The sequence below is a fragment of the Rhipicephalus microplus genome, chromosome 1 (genome assembly GCF_043290135.1).
Source record: "Rhipicephalus microplus isolate Deutch F79 chromosome 1, USDA_Rmic, whole genome shotgun sequence".
In the NCBI taxonomy this organism is placed as follows: Eukaryota; Metazoa; Arthropoda; class Arachnida; order Ixodida; family Ixodidae; genus Rhipicephalus; species Rhipicephalus microplus.
Genome location: NC_134700.1, coordinates 254,232,615 through 254,254,437, shown reverse-complemented (window position 1 = coordinate 254,254,437; position 21,823 = coordinate 254,232,615). Strand labels below are relative to the sequence as shown.

At 44.8% G+C, this 21,823-nt stretch overlaps 1 protein-coding gene across 1 annotated transcript; it reads left to right on the top strand.

Moving 5' to 3' along the window:
* The first annotated feature begins 980 nt into the window (after positions 1-980).
* On the top strand, positions 981-21,623 carry LOC119186795 (motile sperm domain-containing protein 2). The gene is made up of 8 exons (XM_037435206.2): positions 981-1,332; positions 10,988-11,134; positions 14,533-14,619; positions 15,655-15,809; positions 18,547-18,607; positions 19,656-19,694; positions 20,093-20,217; positions 21,176-21,623. The coding sequence occupies exons 1-8, from the start codon at positions 1,215-1,217 to the stop codon at positions 21,233-21,235; spliced, it is 792 nt and encodes a 263-aa protein (XP_037291103.1). The 5' UTR covers positions 981-1,214; the 3' UTR covers positions 21,236-21,623.
* Positions 21,624-21,823: the final 200 nt, after the last annotated feature.

Here is a 21,823-nt window from a genome sequence, read left to right as displayed (position 1 = left end):
GTGCGATGCCGACACGTGATAAAGAGATAAAATCCATGGCATCGAGTCGGAGGTAAAGACGGAGCCTTATCCGTGTATCTCCCTACCGAACCGCTGCCCTTCGTCCCTTGTTGCGGACGCCCAGCGATTTATATTTCACCCACCCCATGAAACATACACCGACAGAAAAAAAGTTTGCGAAACAGTCACGCACCATCGAGCGCAAAAGCCCCCTCTGGACGTTTGGAAAACACAACTTCTCGAGTTGCGTGGCCTGGCTTTTAGGCGTCAGTGTAGATCGGAAAAGTCCCTGAGGGGGCCTTTTTCGTCTCGCTCCTTGTCTTTTGTTTAAACTCACTCTCCGTCACTACTCATCAAGTCGGCGAGACCGTGAGGGTCAAAGCGAACGCCCCCCTTCGAACCGGTTAACCTTCGTTCCACGCCGGGGTCGCTCGTCCTCTGATTCCTACAAACGACTCGCTCGCGACGGCTGCAGCAGGCCCCCGGACCGCTCTTTACAAGCGCTTTCTCACAATATGCCTTCTGGCTATTTCTGCACCGTGTACGACTCCCGATTCCGATCGCTTCGCTGACACACGTTGCGATCGCTCGCCACGCAACGGACATGACGTCGGTGCGCCGATGCTTCGCTCCTCCGACACTTGAGAGGCAGAGGAGCTCCTGTGTATCGGTTTGGTGGCGCTATACGCGTGACGGTAGCCAGCCTTACGCACAGCTATCATAAAGAGGGGAAGGGTAGACGGCAAGACGGGAAAGGAGGGCGAGGCCTTCCGTAGCGGAAGTCTGGTGGTCGACGGTGACGCTACAGAGCCCTCGCTCGCGGCGTTATTATTACGGCGCGTAGAGAAAGGAGGTCCAAGGTTGCCACTGCGCGTACAAAGGCAGCCACGGGCGAGAAGTAATAAAGATGAAAGACACAAATCAAAGGCGGTGAGAGTCCCGACGCAAAAAGAAAAAAAAAAGAAAACGAGGAGGATTACTCGAGCGGCAGCGCGTCGCATGTACGAAAGGGAAAGCCCGCCCAACCACCGTTGCAGTTCGCCAAGTGTCAGAGTGCGCGGAACGCAGGTTGTGCTGAGAGACCAGGTATCGGAGTAGTGGTCATTCGGAGATCCAACCGGCACGCGGACTTGGACACATCGTCTTCACCCGGCTCACACACTTGCCGTGGACCGTTTCTCGCTTCCGTGGGTGATCTTGTGAATCGAACAGCCATGCCGTACATGCTGGAGAACGACGTGTTCGGAGAAGAGAAGAACTGGGCCCAGGTGACGCCGGAACAGATTCGCGAGCTGCGTCAACACTTTTTGGACACCTGGAACGAGGAAGACGGTGAGCGCAAGCGTTGATCTAAGCGCTGGTATTTGTTGTACAGGTGCGTGTTCTGCACCATCCTTTTGAAACATGTTTCTTTTCGGAGGTCGTCGCAAGGTGCTGCACTCCTAAAAGCTAAATGACTTATAACTGATATGCAGCTACATGCAGTTGGAGAGAAAGAAATGAACCGACAAGAACTAATCTCTCGCAGAAACTAAAAGAATGTCTTGATAAATTCTGCGAGCTGCAAATATTTCAATACTGATCATTTAAAATTAAAGTTATATTCTTTAATTCGTAGCAGTCTATTGGTGTTAACCGAGAAAACGTAATGTAACAGTCCACCCATCACCGATGCTTGGTATTGGGTATGAGCCATTAATTTGACGTCAAGAGCAACAACAAATGGAGAATTGCATGCTATTTCATGTGTCGATGTTTCATGTGACAGGCTGTGCCTTGTCATTTATCAGTGCCCATTAGGAAGTCAAGCCGATACGCATAAATAACCCTTGCGGAATTCGGATTCGCTGAGGTATATTTGAAGAGGAATGATATATCAATGTATTCAACAAGTGGATGATAAGAAAAAATAAACTAACAGCCATAAATAAAGATAAACGAGATAAAGAACAGAAATTATGTGACGCGTAACTACAGCCAGATACAATGCAGCACGTTCGTTCACAAAAACAGTCATGCTAGAATGTGTTACGTACTGTAGTCTTCAATTTTTAAACGTGAGCGTTTGAAGACGCAGGCACATCAAGAAGAAATGCAATTTTGGGGGTGAAGATATAGAAAAGAGACTGTGTAGAGGCATGGGATTAAAACTTTGGATGCGTAGAAGGAATTTTTATAATCTTGCGAATGACTTTTGAGGAACAGCGTGGCTTGGCGATGGCAGCTTTAGAACAGCCAAAACAAGTCGGAGTTGGTAACTATGAAACTCAGATATTGCCCTGACTGTTGCATGTTGTAATGACCACGACGATGGCATCCTACTGAGAACGTTCTACCAAAACCTCTTTGATGTATTTTGCCGGAAAGTCCTAAGATAAAATACGTGTCAGATATTGAAGACATGAGCAAACCGACGGAGATTCGGTTTTCCTTAAGAGGAATTATCCTGCATTACCTCATGGTGCAGTGCACACTGAATAATGAATTATATCGTGTTCGTGGCATATCGTCGTTGAGATACTCGTTTTTACGTCGTTCCGAACAAGCATATGGCAGCGGTATACGCGGAGTGGTTGCTTAAACTGCACCGTAAACAGAAAGTAAAAGCAGCGAAATAAGTCATCATGAACGTACGTCAACCTGAAGTCGGGAAGAGGCGTTTGACAGCTGGCTTACCGCCATGTATACGTACCTATTCATGTGGCACTTTTCCCGCAGCTACAAGCATAATCCAACTTGTCTCTTCTTGTCCGGAGTTATTCGTGTTAACTTCCTTTCGCTTTCTTTTTCCCTAACACTTGCGTGTTCAATGCTGTCAGGATGAATGTGTTTGTACAACTGTTGAATCTTTTTTTCTTCCTACAAGGAAATGATATAACTATCCCGACGATAAAATTGGAGTGAGTCACATTTAGCGCCGCAGGTGATAGGAGTAAGTACATTCTATAGTGGTATATCTTACCTTGTAGATATGAAGGTTCGATTCGCAACAGCGGTGTACAAGCGAAACAACGTTCACCGTCATTTTGATGGGATTAATTGTTTTACAGGGGACGCAATACTGCGTAACCCTGAACCCGTATTGGGCTCGCTATACCAATAACCATGCACACTTTTCGAACACATACAAGATGATCATTCTCTTTCAGCATCCTCCTGTCAGAAGTGCGATGAGTCAGTATTTGGAAGTGTGCCGTACGTTGTGCATTGTGCCTAACGTGCCGGTGCAAATCATTGTCTTGACCTCATGTTCACCAGCCTCCTCACTACTTCAATACGTGAGCCTCACTACGTTTGAGGACAGAAACCTCCTGAACGGGAAACGTTGTGACAGCGTGTCATTTAACTACGACTGGGGCGCAAAAGCATCCATCGCATTTAGGTTTTCGCAACCCAGCCTCTACTTAACGATGTAGCGGAATAATAAATTTCGACCAAGTCTCGTAATCTGCATGTGTATGTTTCGGCATTATAAGGAGCAGGAGGCACCCTATAGCCTAACTTCATCCTTTTCCCTATTCTTCGTCTGCTGCCCTTCATGCATTAAAAAAGGCAATAAGAAAGAGCTTACTCCGACAAACTGTATGATGTACTTCCCGTGTAACGTGAATTGTTACCAACTACGCTTGCGACATTTGCAGCGCTAAGCAAATGAACTATAGCCATTTGACGCAGCTGTACCCACAGCCAGCTTTGTCAAAGCTCTTTCACCCGTCATTTCAGCTGAGGTGTGTGAACCTCAATGTGCTGCTTACAAAAATAAATGTTGTAGGGCCAAATTTCTTTTTTTAGATGTGAAGATGCAGTGGCAAACGACATTAGTGAAAAGTTAAAGAGATCACGAGACCGGGGAATCAATGCGGAGTTTTCGTGCACATCGAAACACACTGGCACGTACGAGAGGTACGAAGCCACTCGTATATGGCCACCACGCAAGCAGATGAACTTGAGTATTCGTGGAGTGCCTCCGCACTTCAGTTGGTAGCCAAATCTTGTGAACCTCAGTCTCTACGTTAAAGAAAAAAATTGGGTGAAGGCTCTACTAGCAGAGCACTGATGCATTGATTACATTCTTGTAAAAATAAAAAAAGAGACGGTAAATAAACAGACACTATTACAAGCTACTCCGCCAGTTCTGTTAAGCGACAAGTGACTCGCCAGCAAGAGACATTTGTGAACAAAGTCATGGCCAGTACAGCATACTCATCGCATGTACTTAACAAATGAATCGGAGCCCAAGAAGCAGCTGCAAACATTGCTCTTCGATGCTCACACTGTCAGGAATTATGCAGAGCATGTCCACATAAACTCATTAAGAGTTCCTAATTATTCTCACAAGGAAGAACGAACATACCAGCACCTGATAAATGTGCTACAATGTAGCGCATTTTCGCGAATTATGCTTGTATAAGTGGCCTGTTTTGAGTGGTGCAGACACAGTCGGAAATTTTGTGCGAGAGCGACTCTCTGAACATTTGCTGAAGACGAATGCCACCTAACGCATACGATCAATTAACAAGAGCAGACACTAGTTTAATATAAGGACGCTCCTTACTCAACAACTCATTCTCCATCTAATTCCAAACAGCGGCCTACAGCCATGCTCTTCCACGAGATAAATGTTCAGTTGCATTGTCGTCCCTTCCCACCCAGTAGAGGGACAATATGCACGCACCAGCACCAACGACGTACTGACGCACCACCCCCTGTTTTAGGAGGCGAAAGCCTTCAAAATGTCTCGCAAATGCGATACTCCGTCCTTCGGTAGAATCAACGCATCACTGAAATGTTGTGAACAGCCACATTCTCGTCAGTGACCGGCTAAGCGCACTGGTTTGCGTTCAGCTAGCAATCTTTTGCGGTAGCTTAGCCTCATATTTAGGAGCCCTCCAGATTGCCCTACATGTATTCGTCCTCAGAAAATTGAAATCTGTATGCAAATGCAAATATATATATATATATATATATATATATATATATATATATATATATATATATATATATATATATATATATATATATATATATATATATATATATATATATATATATATACATATATTCCAACTGAAGCCACCGCAGCACTTCTAAAAGACACAGTTTGTCTCGCAAGAAAAAGAAAGCAAATGAAAAAAAAAAATCAAGTCATTCAACCAATCCCGGCATCTCAGGTAGCCCTTCGCAATGCACATCCACGCGTGTTATCAAGATAAACGGACGTGCAGGTCCTGGAAAGAGCCAAGGCCGGCAAAGTGTTCCGAGAAAGCGTTCCTCGTCCAAGCAGTACGTGCGCATAACGCGTGTTTATACGCCGCAAGATGTCATTTAAAGGGCGCTCTCTCAGTCCGGCGTGAGGCGTCTCCCTCTGCTGTAATTTGGCGTGCGTTAGTTGTCTCCCCAGTGTGTGCGAATGCGAGTTGGGAGACGTTTCGGGTCAGGGAGAGCGGAGCGACAGCCGCTCTCAAATAGGGACAAGGTTGACGAAACGTCACCGCGATGGCTCCGCTATTCTTTTTTCCTTTTTGTGTGCTTCTGTATGAGCGGGCTTCTATGGTACGTAAAGACATACGGACACACCTATTCAAGCTGGTACGACTGTTTGCGAGTCGTCGAATTTGCCCGCGTTGTTGAAAATGACGCTTGACTGACTTCCCCCAGCCTGCTACGACAGCTCTTGAGATACAAACGAAACAAAGAAATTACTGGGTGTCCATCACGTACGTAGCTGCAGCCAGTGATTCCCTTATACTCGTTGAAGTGGTGAGTCCTTGGCCAAAAAGCTGGGGCGTGAAGTTTGGCTGCGGCTTTCTGTTACTAAACAATACTCCAAGGTGCGCGACGGACCGTGCTTGCGTGCCGTACATTGTGGAAGCTAGCGGAAAATATGTCACGACCCTGTTCACGCACGGGCAACTGTTTAAACACTGCGATGATTGCCAGGCCGACCTTAAGTTAAACGCAGCTCCGCAGCAGTTTTAGAATTTCAAGGCCTATAGTTCTGCTCTACTGACGCATTTGACTGAGGAAATACTTAATTAGATTGCTTTGCAGGTAACAAAGAACTATCTTTTTTTTTACTTTGATGTCTATTTTCGCGTAGTATGCATACGTATGATACTGCACTCCAAAAATTTTAGAGCTGCAGCCCAGTGCAAGCAACTCTTGAATTCACTCGTGGCATCCTGGTTGCTCATTTAATGAGCAGTAATAATAATTGTTTACTGCATCTCTGTGAAAATTCTGTATCAGATAATGAGACCTTAATTTCCACCTATTTCTATTGTTCATTCCTTCAAATGCTGCACATTGCTGTCTTTGAACCGAGTGCGACCACTCACTTATAAAACGCCTCATTACATATTATCACGCAGGTCGCGGGTTCGATTCCCGGCTGCGGCGGCTGCATTTCCGATGGAGGCGGAAATGTTGTAGGCCCGTGTACTCAGATTTGGGTGCACGTTAAAGAGCCCCAGGTGGTCGAAATTTCCGGAGCCCTCCACTACGGCGTCTCTCATAATCAAATGGTGGTTTTGGGACGTTAAACCCCACAAATCAATCAATACATATTATCACATGGGTATTAAAAATAAACTTTAACGAGGTCTCAGTAATTTTTGTTGCCCTAAACACTCAGAAATAAAACAGATGTAATAACAGTTACTAAAACTGGTAAAATGAGAACCTGCCGTATTTCACGGCACCTAGAAGATGGGCTAAGCCTCCCTGACGCTGTCGATGTTCAAGTTACCACCTCACCTGACCCTTGAAAAGCTTGAAATAATATTTTTTCGTATTGAAAAGTGAGAAAGGCCTTCAAATGGTGTCATTTGCAAACGCTCTTGTGCGGCAACAGAGCGTTGTGCAAACGCTCTGTTGCCATTCAGCGTGGCCACTTTCACATATGCCATTGCTAATTATCGCCCTTGTCTGACATTTAATTGCAAATTAATTAAGTTCGCACGCTTTTGTGGGAATGCAGACCTTGCTGTGACGCAAGTTGCAAGTGAGGGAAAGTTTTGTTTTCGAAGACTAAGGGGATAGATTGCCGTTGTAAGAAAAAGCAGCAACTGCTCCCGGCCTCTAAACAAAGAGTATAGGGATCATAGGCGTCCGCTGGTATCTTCATCAAAAGAGCTAAGTTTCATCACCCCCCCCCCCCCCTTCCTGCTGCTCTTTATGTCTAATCCGAAATAAAACACTCCGCAATGGAAGCGAAAACGAGAATGGAGTGGTGACGTACTTGCCACAACGACCATGTCGTTGGTATACGGTAAACCGTTCTTTGAATGCAACATTTGAACTGCTCGATCACCATTTTCGACAAAAAAAAAAAACAGGGGTAGCCATATATGCGCTCATTAGAAAAATACATCAATAGTCCAGCTGGATAAAAATACGTGGCCGCATTTTTAGCGTCCCCCTTTATGAATTATTAGAGAGCATCTACCCCTCGGATTCCTTGCTATAGGCTTTGATTGATTTGATTGATTTGTGGGGTTTAACGTCCCAAAACCACCATATGATTATGAGAGACGCCGTAGTGGAGGGCTCCGGAAATTTTGACCACCTGGGGTTCTTTAACGTGCACCCAAATCTGAGCACACGGGCCTCAACATTTCCGCCTCCATCGGAAATGCAGCCGCCGCAGCCGGGATTTGAACCCGCGACCTGCGGGTCAGCAGCCGAGTACCTTAGCTACTAGCCCACCGCGGCGGGGCTTTCTTGCTATAGGCAACGAGAGGTCAAGATCAGAAGGACTCCCGAGTGAGCGGGAAAATAACTACTCTGTCTCCCCTGCAGGCGCTACTAAGAATTAACTTTACTACACTTCATTATGAATGAAGACGCTACTGCTCGAAGCGAGGTTGCGCGGCAACGCAGTCCAGGGTTTCGGGCTCGCAGAGCGGCTGCAGCATGGCGACACAAACAAATGGATCCAGATTCGCGGGCACGCAACTAATTGTAGAATAAAGCAAAGCACAGCTATTGAGTCTCTCCTGTGCCCTTTAATCCCTGTGCGCGACACCAGGCAATGCTAATCGTCATAAGAACGAGTGAGAACGAGTCCAAATCGTCATAAATGAAGTTATCACCACGTTTTTGCATGTTTATTTTTTGAAAGCTTCTTATTTTTTGCAGAAGGGTAGTTTTCATTCATTTGCATTACCAGTGATATCGCCATTATAAAACTTATAAAGCAAGGAGTCCGAGGTGTAGTCCACTGTACGATCGCGGGGTAATTATCTCATGAAGATTTACGCAATATCAGTTGTCAAATTAACTCGCCAGTAATGAATACTGCCGTTTACAGGTTGTCTCGTTTTTTTTTTCTTGTGTTTGTTGCCCTTGCGCTGTACGTGACGACTAGCACGATTCACCTAGCAGCATTTCTCTCGTCCATAGTGTGAACGGCATTTTGGCACGCGCTGGTGTTAAGGGTGGCCTAGTGAAATCTGGCTGCATGCACCACTTCAATACACGTATTGGTATCACGTCGCGTACAAGCGTACGCTACAACCGCCCAGCAGGATGGAACTACTTCAAACTGTGCATGAACTCCGTCTTCTGGACACTGTCCAATCGTGCTTTTCCGACCTCGCACACGAGGAAAAAAAAAATCTCTCGGGGATCTCGAACAAGGACAAACGTTCAAGTGTGCAGCATTACAACTTCCTTTCCCACGTATAAACAGGTCGTCCGAGCATCCGTGGTATTATTGCATCAATTTCACGACTCGCCGATTCTCAGGAACGCGTATTTTCATCGCACATTACACCCCCCCCCCCCTCACTGGTGGTCCAGCCAGGCGTTTGCATAAACGGTAGTTCTCCACAGCGTTAACTGCTTCGCTAATCATCATGCCACCGGCCAGGCCCATAGCCAGGCATAATTTTCAGGAGGAGGAGAGGCAGAAGGGGCCCACTTGCGGAAGGCTTAAGAAAAACGCCTACTTTTATCATTTCCGGTAAACGACCTGCTCCACCAAAATTTCCGGAGAGAAGGCTAAAGCACGCCCCCACCCCCTACCATGGCTACGCACCTTCCAGTGGCTGATAATGCCCACACAATCAAATAGAAAAGACCATATACCGAGCTTCATTATTATCTAGCTAAATATATGTAATGCACTTTGAAGTTCTTACATTTAGACAATACGGTAAAGAAAGAACGCTAGAGATAACTTCTCAGTGAGCGTCTGGCAACTGACATAGCCTTTGAATAGTTAGATATATTTCGATTATTGTTCACCGCAACGTTATCACTTTCATTGTCTTTCGATTAGAAGCCTGTGACAACGCCCTATCTAGATGTTAACCGTTATGTATACATGCGAGGTGTAGCATCCCACACGCTCCTCGCTGCAGTTTTTTTTTTATTCGTAAACATCATCTTGTGTGAAAATACAATTGAATATTCAGTGTATTTATTACTGGTACGAACATACTTTTCATGGATATGCTGCATGAGGGTGGTCAGAGCGTTGTGAAAACTCAACCTTTCCGTCTCTCTTTTTCTGCTGCCCCCTGCCATTTTATTAGAGTTTTGGTAGGGCCTTGGAGAACTGCTATTACTATAACGAAGGACTCCAAGAGCAGGAGGTGTTTCGCCAGTTTTCCGCTAGGGGAAGGGCGCAGGCAACCAGAGTAACTGTATATTTTCTCTACGGGACCATGTGTACAGTTACTCTACAGGCACCGTGGTCACAGTGGCGCCGCAGTGGCGTCGTGAAAAATGTGAATTGCTTCATACATGCGTATCATTGGTCTGACTGATGTGCACCCGTGAGCAAAGCATACGGACCACCATAGTGCGCACCGAAATAGAGAATTACCTTCATGTGCGCTCCGCGAATCGAGGGGGCCGAAATAGCCATCTACGCCGTCCAGCGGCCTGCTGACGGCTGTCGAGATCATAGCTCGGACGGAACCGCTTTCGAATGCATTGCTCTGGAAGAATTCGTCCGAGAAATCCACTCGACAGCAAATGGCTCGCCTCTATATAGAGAGCGTGGGCGGGAAACAGTTTACGGACAGCAAGGGCCCGTATACTATTGCTCAGTGGTGTACGTACTAGTATAATATTTCGATTGCCGTCTACAAAATCCAATGCATATGACTGACTTATACCGACGTTCGCCTGCGCCTGCATTGTCAGTGCTCATCTAGGCAGCTTTAATCGGTGAAAGAAAGGTACACTAACAAAAAAAACACGATTGCGAATGATGTGCGACTGAGTGAGTGGGTAAGGTTCGTTTCTAAGGTGGCGCAAAGGGCAGAAGCACAAGACACCGAGGACTACAGTACGTTGCACTTGCATTACACCTGTCTGTAAGAGTCGAGTCTTGTGGTCACTACACTGTGATGGTGTAGGGGGAGAGGGAAGGGAATAGTTGTTACAAGAAAAAGATGCCAGGAGACTTGTATGCAGCTTACCACCTGACGGCCGGAACAGGGCCTGACCGTGAGGCTCAGTGAAGAGGACGAATTGTCGGGCTCCTGCGTGGAGGACACGCATAGCGTACATTTTCTTTAAATTTAGTAAAACCTACACCCATTTCAAATTAATGGTTGTGGAACTTGTTCCGGACATCTGATAACATGTGAAGCTAATATTAGCCTATTAGACTTGCACATGTACACATTCAGTGTCAAGAAATGCACAAGTTACATGTTCAGGTGATGATGACAATCTAAATTAATTCATGTACAGTCAGCCTTATTTAAATTAAACCTGTTTTCTCACATTTTTTTTTGGTGGGGGGGGCGAGCTTTTATGCCTTTTTTTCTTGTTTTCGGTTTTCCGGGACCATTCATCAATATCTTGTTGAGACGCTGCGCAGTCTGAATGCGCTATGAACATTCCACTAAAGCTGTTTGTTTGTGGCCAGTATAAACAGTTGTGTTCTTGCAACCACAATGTTGCTTCAGTTCGTGTGGCTAAATATCCCTTTTCGATCACTTCAACGGGCATTTCACTTTGTTCGCAGATGTGTACTACGACGAAGACGTGAAGAAGATAAAGGAGAGCGATGATTTCTGTCGGAAGATAATCGCTCACGTGCGGCTCGACATGGACTTGGCGCACAAAGTCGCCGCTTACCATCTCCGCTGGAGGCGATATGTCAAGATTCAAGGTAAAACTATCGTCTCTTTTCTTACTTATATTGTTCTAATCTGTCCCAATAACAAGCCAAAAAACTTATGTGTAAGCGGGCATGGTGGAAGAAGGTTTGAGAGGGGGCGTTCTTGTAAATATTCAGGAGATTTCGGCTTTTCGGGAAAAGGGGTGCAAAAAAATTTGGTGTGTGCGTGTCGTTCATGCGGCTTTCTTTCTTTCTTTCTTTTTTTCTTTCTTTCTTTCTTTTTTTCTTTCTTTCTTTCTTTCTTTCTCTATCTCTCTCTCTCTTTCTTTCTTTATCGTTGCGCAACGCTCCCTTCTAACTGCTTCCTTTCTCCATGCCGGAAACAACACTCTTTTCCACGTGCTTAGCAGCCCTGCACACTTTAGTTGTTACAGACAATAATCAACGACGGCAATGCGATCAAGACAAGCATAAAATGTGGCTTCGTGAAGTGGCAAGTCACCTCGATGAAAGACCCGATTGTCATATCGGAAACGGCTGATCGCTGACAAGCCCACGGCCGATACAGCAATTATTATTGGCAAACGGCACGTACAGATACGCGTGTCACAGGCGCACATATGAGGGTCGAATTTCTGTGAGCTCGCAGTGAGTATTGCGCGAATAGCATAGGGACGGCTTTAAGCTCTCCCATAGTAGAGTACCGAGTACTCTAAATCGTTCACCACTTATTCTAAATTGACATCTAGGGAATTTTGGTTTTTAGCGAGACGGCTCAGTGCTTTCCCATAGTTGAGTACAAAGTACTCGAAATCGTTAAACATTTTTTTTGCTAAGGACATACTTGAGAGCCTGTGCTGCGTCAGTTCTCACGTGATCATAAAGAGTCGTGGTGAGCTTTGGGCTGAGCGGAGCTTGTCTACGGCGCCGGCCGCTGTTTGCAAACATAAAATAGGTGTATCAACGTATCGCTTCTAAGCGAATTGCACACATTCTCTTTTTTTTTTTTTTGTTTCTTTCGGTGCGGAGTACCATGGGTGCAAGGCATGTTGGCGTTTCCTGTCGTCACGGTGTGTCGAGTAATCACAGTTCGTTATTAAGTTAAAGTCACGTTGTGACGTCATCATAGCGTCATTACGACACACAAAATTTGTGACGCAATTTTGGTGCGGTCATGACGTGGTGAAGCACCTCACATAGGGTATCGTCTTGTTGGCGTCTAATGTCGTCACAGTGTGTCGTATAGTCCAGGGCCATCATAAAAAATAAAACAGGTATGTGTCACAACATTTGCGTAAAACTCACTACTCGTATACCGCTGCCCTAAAAGGGAAGAAGGCAAACAGTCAGCCCAACAAATAGCTGAAACAGCCTTCCCTACAGGCCGTAGGGAACTGAAACCGAGCATGTGGGAAAGAAGAAGAGCACTGCATACGCTTCGGCTCTCCCAGGTTGCAGCTGAAGCCCTTTCCCTGCAAGCTTTGCCCCATCCCTGTTTTTTTTCTGTTTTTTTTTTTCATCCGCGGTTAGGTATTCTTTTACGGGTAGCGCTTTCCTTGTGGTCTTATCTTTTATGGTGCTCATTTAGATTCCTGCCAATGGCCGAGGAACCACCGCATGCGCGTAAAAACGTGACGCGCTTCGCAATAGTTGGGCGCACACACCTTACAACGAACAGCGCACGGAGCTATACTGCGTCAGAGCTCGTCGAGAAACGTACGTAGAACGGCCTTGCCATGGCCCGCCGACTCGTCCGCTCCTTTTACCGGAGCACGTGCCTCTAGATTGCACTTAGTAGAACTGACCTTGAACGAGGAAAGTATACGGCCTCCAACGGTTAATACCTGACGCGATCAAGCGCAGCATGACCAAGCATAGTCATTTTTATTCCGCACTGCACAAGTACATTGAAGGCGAGCCCCTCTTATTCTTTTTTTTTTCATTTTGTGGTGATTAATATCGGGAAACGTTACTTCGCCATATTTTTTTCCGCTTCGAATGATGGAAGAGAATTATCCTGCATCGGAGATCGCCGGTGTTGTTAAAGCACGGGATGAAGCGAAACGGACGCACGCTTTCAAGGCTGCGTCCCCCACTGGGTTCACTGTGCTCGGCCAAGAGTGCTGAAGGACAACTTGTCGAGCCGACCGATAACATCGGCCAGATCGCCTATGCTGCGATTAAAAGTGAGGAAAAAAAGTGATATACTTCGTAAGTAATTCACGTTTAGCGCCGACCCTCGATGCGAAGACCAACAGGCGGTGCTTGATCTTTCTGCAAGATTATTCGGAGCTGTTACTGATTTCTGTTACACCTGCCACGACGGCGGCAAGCAGAAAGCAGAAGTGCACGACTACCCAAGGTTTCACTGGATTCGATGAAAAATGGCTACCGTAAACAGGGGCTAGCGCAATCTGCAAAGATTACAGGGTATGGTGGAGTGAGTGTAACTGGCGCAGCCTTCTGATCAAATTATTTCTAGCCAGTTTTGTTGCTCAACGCGCGCAACGATGCACGAAAAAAAAAAAAACGCCCCTAACAGTAATAGGCTTTGCAGTGGGCAACAAATCGACACCGCAAGTGGTTCGGGGTTGGCGCCGGTAGTACCAGAGATGAGATCCCATATTGATGCCATGTGTAACACTCATGTGTGACGTGCTCTTCGATGAAGTGGTTGAGGTTAACTCAAACATTCAGCTCGAAATAAATAACAATGTTGCTTTGGTTTATTCCACTACTCTTTGTTATTGGTTGTGCTCTTCTGTCAGCGCTCGACTCGAAGGTCTATGTCTACTCATAGCTTCAAGCAAAACACACATACCGCAAGCAATGGCAAGTATCGATAACTGGTAATTAATAACAAATGCAATCAAACCAGCGCAAGAACACGCACATAAAGACGAAAAATGGAGCATGTTTGATTACGCTCATGTTTAACAGCACCGAAAGACGCAAACAAAGAGAACAGACGAAACAGATGAATGAATGTCATGACGCATTCACGTCGATCGTACCGTCATGCAACAAACACGTGCAGGGTCATTCAAATATAAGGTGAGCACTCCGATATTATTCGAGGCTTCATAAAAGCTTGCTTTCATACATAATTCGAAAAATTATAAGGGTGCTTGACGTAATATAACAAACGTTTTCTTCGTGAAGTGTAGTAAACGTTCTAGCTTTACCGGATTAAGTACCAACGAGGTGTTCACCTAAGATGTGGTCAACCCTGTACGAACATCTATAAATGCAAACATGATTTTGAAAGACGAAACATGAATCCACAATTATGTCTGAAAAAAATGTAGAAACATTTTTTTTTATTTCTTATCGTATTGTTTTTGGAGTGGGCAATGGGGAAATGGGGCTATTAATGATTCGTTTGAGAATTAATCCCATGTGTCGCACAAATGAGCATGAATGATCATAAAAATGATTCCCTTTTGCAGATATCAAGGAGGAGTCGATACCTAAGGAGTATTTTGAGCAGAATGCAATCTACCCTTACGGCAAGGACAAGCTCGGATGTCACGTGTGTGAGTATTCATCCACAAAACTGAGCTCAAACTCATTCTTACCACTTAGTTACAATATGTAGGTGTCATATGCAAGTATACTAACAAAGATGTTGATAATTCTAAACTTCACATTCGACGACAGAGTGTGCTTTACAGTTAAAACTCAAATTTGGGTTAGTTGGTTTAGACTTAAATGCATGATGTATTGTCACAAAACAAGGACACAGAAAAATGCAAACGGGACTACCAAACGACTTCAACTGATAATTTTACTCTGGACACGTGACGTATAAAGTGAAGAAACAATTGAACAAGATCGAAGCTTACAGTGACGTCACCATTCGACCGTTAATGCGAGCTACACATGCTAATCTATGCGCCTTCCCAGTGCGCCCTTCGATCGGTGAGATCCGTGAGGCCTGGTATATACAAACGGAGGTATAGATACGTGTGTGTGCCGTCAATTGTCGTAACAAAATAGATTCGCTTCTTTAAAGGCCACGTACGCGAGGCGTATAGCTTGGCACGTGTAGCTTGCATTGATGGCAGAATGGTGATGTTATTGATTGATTGATTGATTGATTGATTGATTGATTGATTGGTGAGTTCAGATTTTTTTGTTGTTTTCTACTTTAATGTCACGTTTCCAGAGTAAAATTTTCAGATGAACCGGTCGTCCTGCGTGAATCTTTTTCTGTCCTAGTTTTGATCCACTTTGTATTTAAGTGTTTTACAGGTTTGCTTCACAAGTGTGTTACGGACCAAAGCACCTCAGTGCTTGGAACAGAACAGCTAAAACAATTTAAAGGTATCTTGTCAATATGGCGAAATGATTCCTAAAAGTGTTAATAAGTTATAACACATGAGCGCGAAAATAACGTATTTAGAGTAGGCGCGCAGTATATACAGCTTGGCGCGGATAATTCATCCCGCGGTTCGTCTCTAAAATAACCAGTATGCTCTCCCTTCATGCTTATGGTACGTTGGAGTATATATGGTACCTGTTTGACTGAGCGACGTCTTGATACACCTTGCATTTTCTTATCCCACCAGTGGTGCTGCGATGCAAGAACTACACGAAGGGTCAGGCCGACGTGCTTGAGGTGAAGCGGGTGTTCCTGTTCTTTCTGGAAAAGCTGTACAACGAACACGGCGCCAAAAAGATCACCATGGTGTTCGACTGCAGTGGAGCGGGCCTTAGCAACATGGTATGCAGGTTTCACTCGAAAACTACTGACCCATGCTTAACCAATCTTTGCTGTGCCAATGTAAGACAACAAATGTTGCAGCTCGCACACTAGGATGCCACTTTCTTTTTGAACTGACTGCCCAGTTTTAAGACCAACGCCTAGTTTGGCAAAGGCGGGGTCGCGGCTAGACCATTCTGGGCTGCTACGATGACCACCGCACACCACGTGACGCAACTCGAACTTTCCTGTTGTCTCACACGCACAGCACAAGTACCGTCACGATCGTGTGTAGCGCTTAACATATCATGTCATGCTTAGCAGCTTCCACTTCAATAACATAGCAACATGTGCTCTGATTCAGCGAAAACCACTCTAAATCGTCCAGGTATATCGTAGGAGTTTAACTTACCGATAACACCTTGATGCATCTTAAGAAATGAACGCAGCCAGTAGAAGGCTCGCTCGGTAGAAGCATAAGTGAGCACTGTGGCAGACAGAGACAAGGTGATTTAAGTCGTGCGCAGTGAAACGCAAAAAGCACACTTGATCACACTTTCTTCACTCTTATTGTTTAAAGTGCACATTGCTTGACATTCGCGTAGAAAGAGTTCCGATAACAGCGTAATTTCTTGCAGAAATTGCAAGAATTTCTCCTGTCACTTATCACGCAAAAGAAAAAAAACAGAAAAAAAGCAGCAGTAGCTAGACGCAACTATAATACTAGTGACATCCACTGTACCATTGTTTAAATAAATAAAGAGACCTCCCATTATTCTGTGCACCTACACCAGGAGTCCCGTCCATGCAGTAATTACTAGGTATCGATTTTTTCCATGAGGGGCCCACTATGAATACGGCTGCAGTGACTCATTAGAAATAGTAGCGTGAAGTAACTGGCGTCGTAATCCTTTCTCACATCATTGGTGGATACGTAGTGGTGATATGTCAGCAGTGTTCTTATCCAGTGCAATACGCTCGGGAAAGAAGTCACCCTCCGATGACATTGAAGCACATGTGCATATCATGCAGATCCTAATCCGTTTCAAAGACAAGTACAAAGCCGGCCCTGGAGGCCTTTTAGATGGAGGAGACAACATCCCTCCTTGAGGTGTACGTGTGATCTTACGCTGCAAGGACATCTCAATATGCAAAAAACGAAAACGCGAGATAGCAAGGCTCGTTATAAAGCACAAGAGAAACAACCAAATCAAATGTTATAGCAGTACTTCGCCAAATGTTGTCAGACGAGTGCTGCTTAAAGTTAGTTCTGCTTGGACTTAAAGTTCAGCTGAACAACGCTGACGCTCGCGCAAGGGGCGGCTGCCTCTGTGTGTGACTGTCACAACTTTAATTTCCTCGTCAAGTAGGGAGGCTATAGGTTGTAACGCTCGCGTATCACAATGGTGTGCCCTTGCACGTCGAAGGCGGTAGTCGACTGTCCTTCGGAGCAGACATTGATTTCCAAGGCTTTGGAACGCTCGCTCTCTTCTGCATCAATAACTCCCGTGTCACAGGCGCTCATAGACCTATAAGAAACCTCAGCGCCTTTGCGTTTCCGCTTTTCGTGAGACTGTAGAGGGAGCGAGATTTCGTGCATACGGAACGCTTATGTTGTGGCTTCGAACTTCTAAATGGTTGCGATAAGAACGCGTAGACTAAGCTGTGAGTCATGAGTAAACTAATCTTGGATCACATAAAGCCAGCAATTATGGCGTTCAATTCACGCCCCTGAATTTTGTTTTTTTTTTCTTTTTGCACCTCTTTTCTTTCCGTTAAATAATCTTTTATCAAAAGAAGAATGAGCTTCATGCGCTGTGTGGTACGTACATGTAAATTACATCACAGTGCGCTTTACTTTATGGCTAATGTTTTGATCTAACAGCTTGCGCATACGTGTGTGTCAAGTGAAATCATAAGGTGAATATTAAGCTAATGTCCACTTAAAAAAGTGAATCAATTAACGCGGCGCGCTTCCTCTCAATCAACTGCTATTTGTGAAACGATCACGCTAACACCATCTCCGGCTGCGGTAGTTATTAAGGCACGCCGTAAGTGCCTCACAAATGGACCATAGTGATTTACAAGTAATATAATTTACGAACCACGAAAGTAACAAGACACGAGCGTTCCCCACAAGCGTACGACATAGCGATAAGTTGTATTGCGCATTCACTGTGTTCAAAATATTTAAAGGCTTGCGGACATTGTATTTTGTGCGTCAAAGAGAATTGTTTAGGCCTAGTAATTGGGCTGTGAACTGGCACCGGGGGCCAGGATCACTAAGGAAGAGTGGAACCGAGCTCTACGCAGCTCGGACCTTGAAGCACAGCTCTGGGCTGCCCATCGGGCCCGGCAAGGTCTCTTTGTTCCGACGTGGGAGCGGCCCGCTAAACGCACACAACGAGGAACCATAATAGTTTTTCATCTATCCATCCATCATGAGGATTATGCCGTTAATACGTAAAGAACAGAACGATATATTTTAGTGAACATTGTACCAACGGAGAGGACCTGATCGCGCAATCATCTTTTTTTTTTTTAATTCAGACATTGGTTTCCTTTTTTGGCTGCAGCCGTATTTCAATGGATTGTAAGCTTCATCTATTTGACAGTCGGTACAGGTAGAGAGTGTGCTACATTTGAAATATTACTTTCAATTACCTTTTTCTGGTGAAAAAAAGAAAGTTATTCTTGATTATGCTAGGCTGGAGCCTTCTTGCAGCTGATGTCCCGCTTGCCTTGTTTTTCGTTTCAGGACATCGACTTCACCAAATTTATCTTCAATGTGTTTCTCAAGAGGTACCCGCTCGGCCTTGGTGAGTCATTCTTTGAATGCACGAGTGAATATGGAACTCTGGAAAGCTTTTGCGAGAACGGCTACATCACCAGTAGCCTTCACAATACAGAGCTGATCTTAATGGTCAAAGGTCAGAATTTACAATAAAGTACGCGGGAACACCCGTTCTCAAAAAAAAAAAAAACTAAAAGAGAGCGGATAGGACAGTGTTCGTTTGGGCTGAGTTTGCAACCTTTCACGGAAGTTGCGATAAAGCGGAATGCAGAGAAAGGGCCGAAAAAAAAAATGGCCTTCTTTTCCTTTGACGTGTTTACTGTGTTTTGTCTGTTTGTTTTGTTTTTTTCACCTAATTTGCATGCACCTGTTGGAGATTCAGAGGGGGCTTTGTGCACACCCTTGCGCAAACTGCATGATCCTAGTAAATTCATTCTGTGCTGCGGAAACATTGAAAAAAAATTTTTTTCTTACCGCGTTCTTTTGCTCGCCGTTTAATACGGTGCTCAGTGAGCTTCTTATGTGCCAAGTGAGAATACGTAGAGCCTGCGTGTTCTAGGATCAGCACGGGAGATTTTTTTTTTCTTTTAGTGACAGTTTAACAGCACATCCTGTACTGATTACCGTGATAAAAAAAAGCAGCTGATATGACCCTCGTAGAGATAAAGACTCCTTCATAGTTAACTGCCCAAGCGCCGCTGTCCAAGCTGATAGCTGGACGTTTCGCACTGCACTAATGCGAATGATTGCCGCTGTTCGGCCGATGATTTCCGATGTTGACGCCAATGGTACGTTTGGATTTGCTGGTGGCTTAGTGCTACAAATGGGTGGTTGCTCATTTCTTTTTCTTCTTTACTGATTCCACTACCCTGTAGGATTTACCAGAACTGATTCACTGCAGACAATTATACAAAAGCAAACAAGCAATGAACTATCAGCCACGAATTTTAAAAAAATTACGAAAAAAAAACGAGAGCTAATAAACAGTGTCTGAAAAATGAGCACGTGAGAAAAATAATATAGTCATATTTTACAACAAACTAAAGCATTCAAAAACTCTTCTCTTTCTTCAGGCTACGTTCTCGTCTACGACATGCCCTGGTTGTTTAATGGTGAGTGTTCACTCTTGCTATCTTATGCGCTGTTAACCATCCCCGCTTGTTCAACGACAGCAGTGAAATGGCCCAAAATTTAAGCTAGCGTGCGCAGTAGTCACTTCTCTGCATGTATCAGCGCCTTACAATGATGGAACGAAATGGCAAAAAAAAGTGGTTGGTGGGCATGTGCTTTCTGGGCGCGCACTTGTCATAATTCGGTCATACGGTGAAGATCCCCCGTAAAGAAATTGCCGCTCGTGCGCGCTAGTAAAGATTTGGGGTAAGTATTGGGGACCTTATATAAGAGCTCATGAGCTGTTGTTCCACTCAGTCGGAGCGTACGCTGTAGACCCAACGAGCCAACATACTCGATGCAATATAATTGGCTTACAATGTTTGTACTTTATTATCAGCCGCCTGGAAGATCATCAAGGGCTGGATGATGCCTGAGGCCGCAGCCAGAGTCAAGATGGTCGGCAAGGAGGAGATCAAGGAGTACATTGACCCCAAGGAGCTCCCAGTACACATGGGTGGAACGGTCAGTATAACAACTGGCACATGGGCTTCGGTTGGTGTATACAAAACAATACGAAAACTCTTCCCTTTTTTCGTGTCGTTTAGAGTTATCTTTGGCGCTCTCATCGTTCCACAGGCTATCTTGGCTAAGTGCCAATATCTTTCATTTGTGCCCAACGTAACTTTTGTACTGCTAAGCAGCAACAGCCTGACGTTGAAAAGCATGGCATGGTTGAATAATAGCGGCTGATGATAGGCACTGCAAAAAGCGATGCTATAGAAAGCATAGTGTGTGGAAGGCAGCTATGCTGCGCTCGTTGACTATGAATCAAGCGCTCCTACGGGGTGAACTCCGTTTCTCGTAAATTGGGTAGGTGTGTGCATGATGCGAGCGTATCGGGAGCGGCATACAAACCTAAACTGTGGAACATGATGGATTAAAAGAAAATACATTCACGAAGTACAAGCGTTGTTACTGTCTGTCCGCAGTTGTGTCACTGGAGTTAGGAAATTTTCAAATTGACTTTTGCAACTAGTGCTAACGTGTTTCATCATCAATCCATCATCGAACATCAATTCAGTATTTTTTCTTCTAAGTAGGTTCTTTTTTTTTTCAGATAAGAATCGTTCCTTCATTTTGGGTCTTGTTCCCTTACGCTAGTTCGCACGTTGGCATGAATCGCTGCCAACTGACCCAAGTTTCATTTTTTTTATGTTGCTAATTCCACTCCGCTCAATTAATGAACAAAGCCTGGTCAAACGGTGCGCAATATGACCGAGACCAAAAGAAAGGGTTTCGGTCTGGTCATAGGCACGATACACGAAACGTGCATTCCGAAAGTTTTAAGCTAGGGAACGCAGTTATTGCCGCCCACTTCCAATAGAAGGCTCTCGTTCAGACGTTTCTAGCGATTCATGAATAAGGGAATAAGAATTGTCCGCGCCGAATAAGAAGCGGGGATGTCCATGTGTTCCTGCAGGATTCCTACGAGTACAGCTACGTCCCCGGCAAGCCGCTCGGTGAGAGAGTCTCTTCTTGAAGGATGGCCCGACGACATTTCACCTGTCCCACCTGAGACTTCCGATGGCGGGCGTATGCTGGACGCCGTACTCGAGATGAAGACATCGGCCACTGAGAGCTTGTTTTTGAAATGCTACTCTCACGAGATTCGGTTTCAAAGGCGCTTTTCGCTTGCGCACTGCTGAACACACACAAAAAAAGGGAGGGGGGGGGGGGGTCATTTATACGATGTATTATTGAAACTGCTCAAACGAAAACAGTGTACAGAAAGGTCACCTCTGACGAAAAGTAGGTTGCTGCTGAACAATATAGAAATATACTTCCTGTTGTTCATTCTTAAAACTATAAATTTATCAATCCCACATTTACTGCCGTTTCGATTCTGGGAGTGGTTCCAGCGCCAAGAATATATATATATATATATATATATATATATATATATATATATATATATATATATATATATATAAATCTCCACCTTAAATGGCAACGCAATGCTGCTTTGAAAAAAAAAAGAAAGAAAGAAAAAAAAGCTACTATTGGACTGCGTGTACCTTTTACCGAAATGAAGCAGCCGTCTTGGACTCATCTTCTCTTGCTACTGCTA

Coding starts and splice junctions, on each gene's coding strand:
- LOC119186795 (XM_037435206.2), top strand. CDS start 1,215: ATGCCGTACATGCTGGAGAACGACGTGTTCGGAGAAGAGAAGAACTGG. Junction 11,135..14,532: donor GCGATATGTCAAGATTCAAG/GTAAAACTATCG, acceptor TCCCTTTTGCAG/ATATCAAGGAGGAGTCGATA. Junction 15,810..18,546: donor GAGCGGGCCTTAGCAACATG/GTATGCAGGTTT, acceptor TTTTCGTTTCAG/GACATCGACTTCACCAAATT.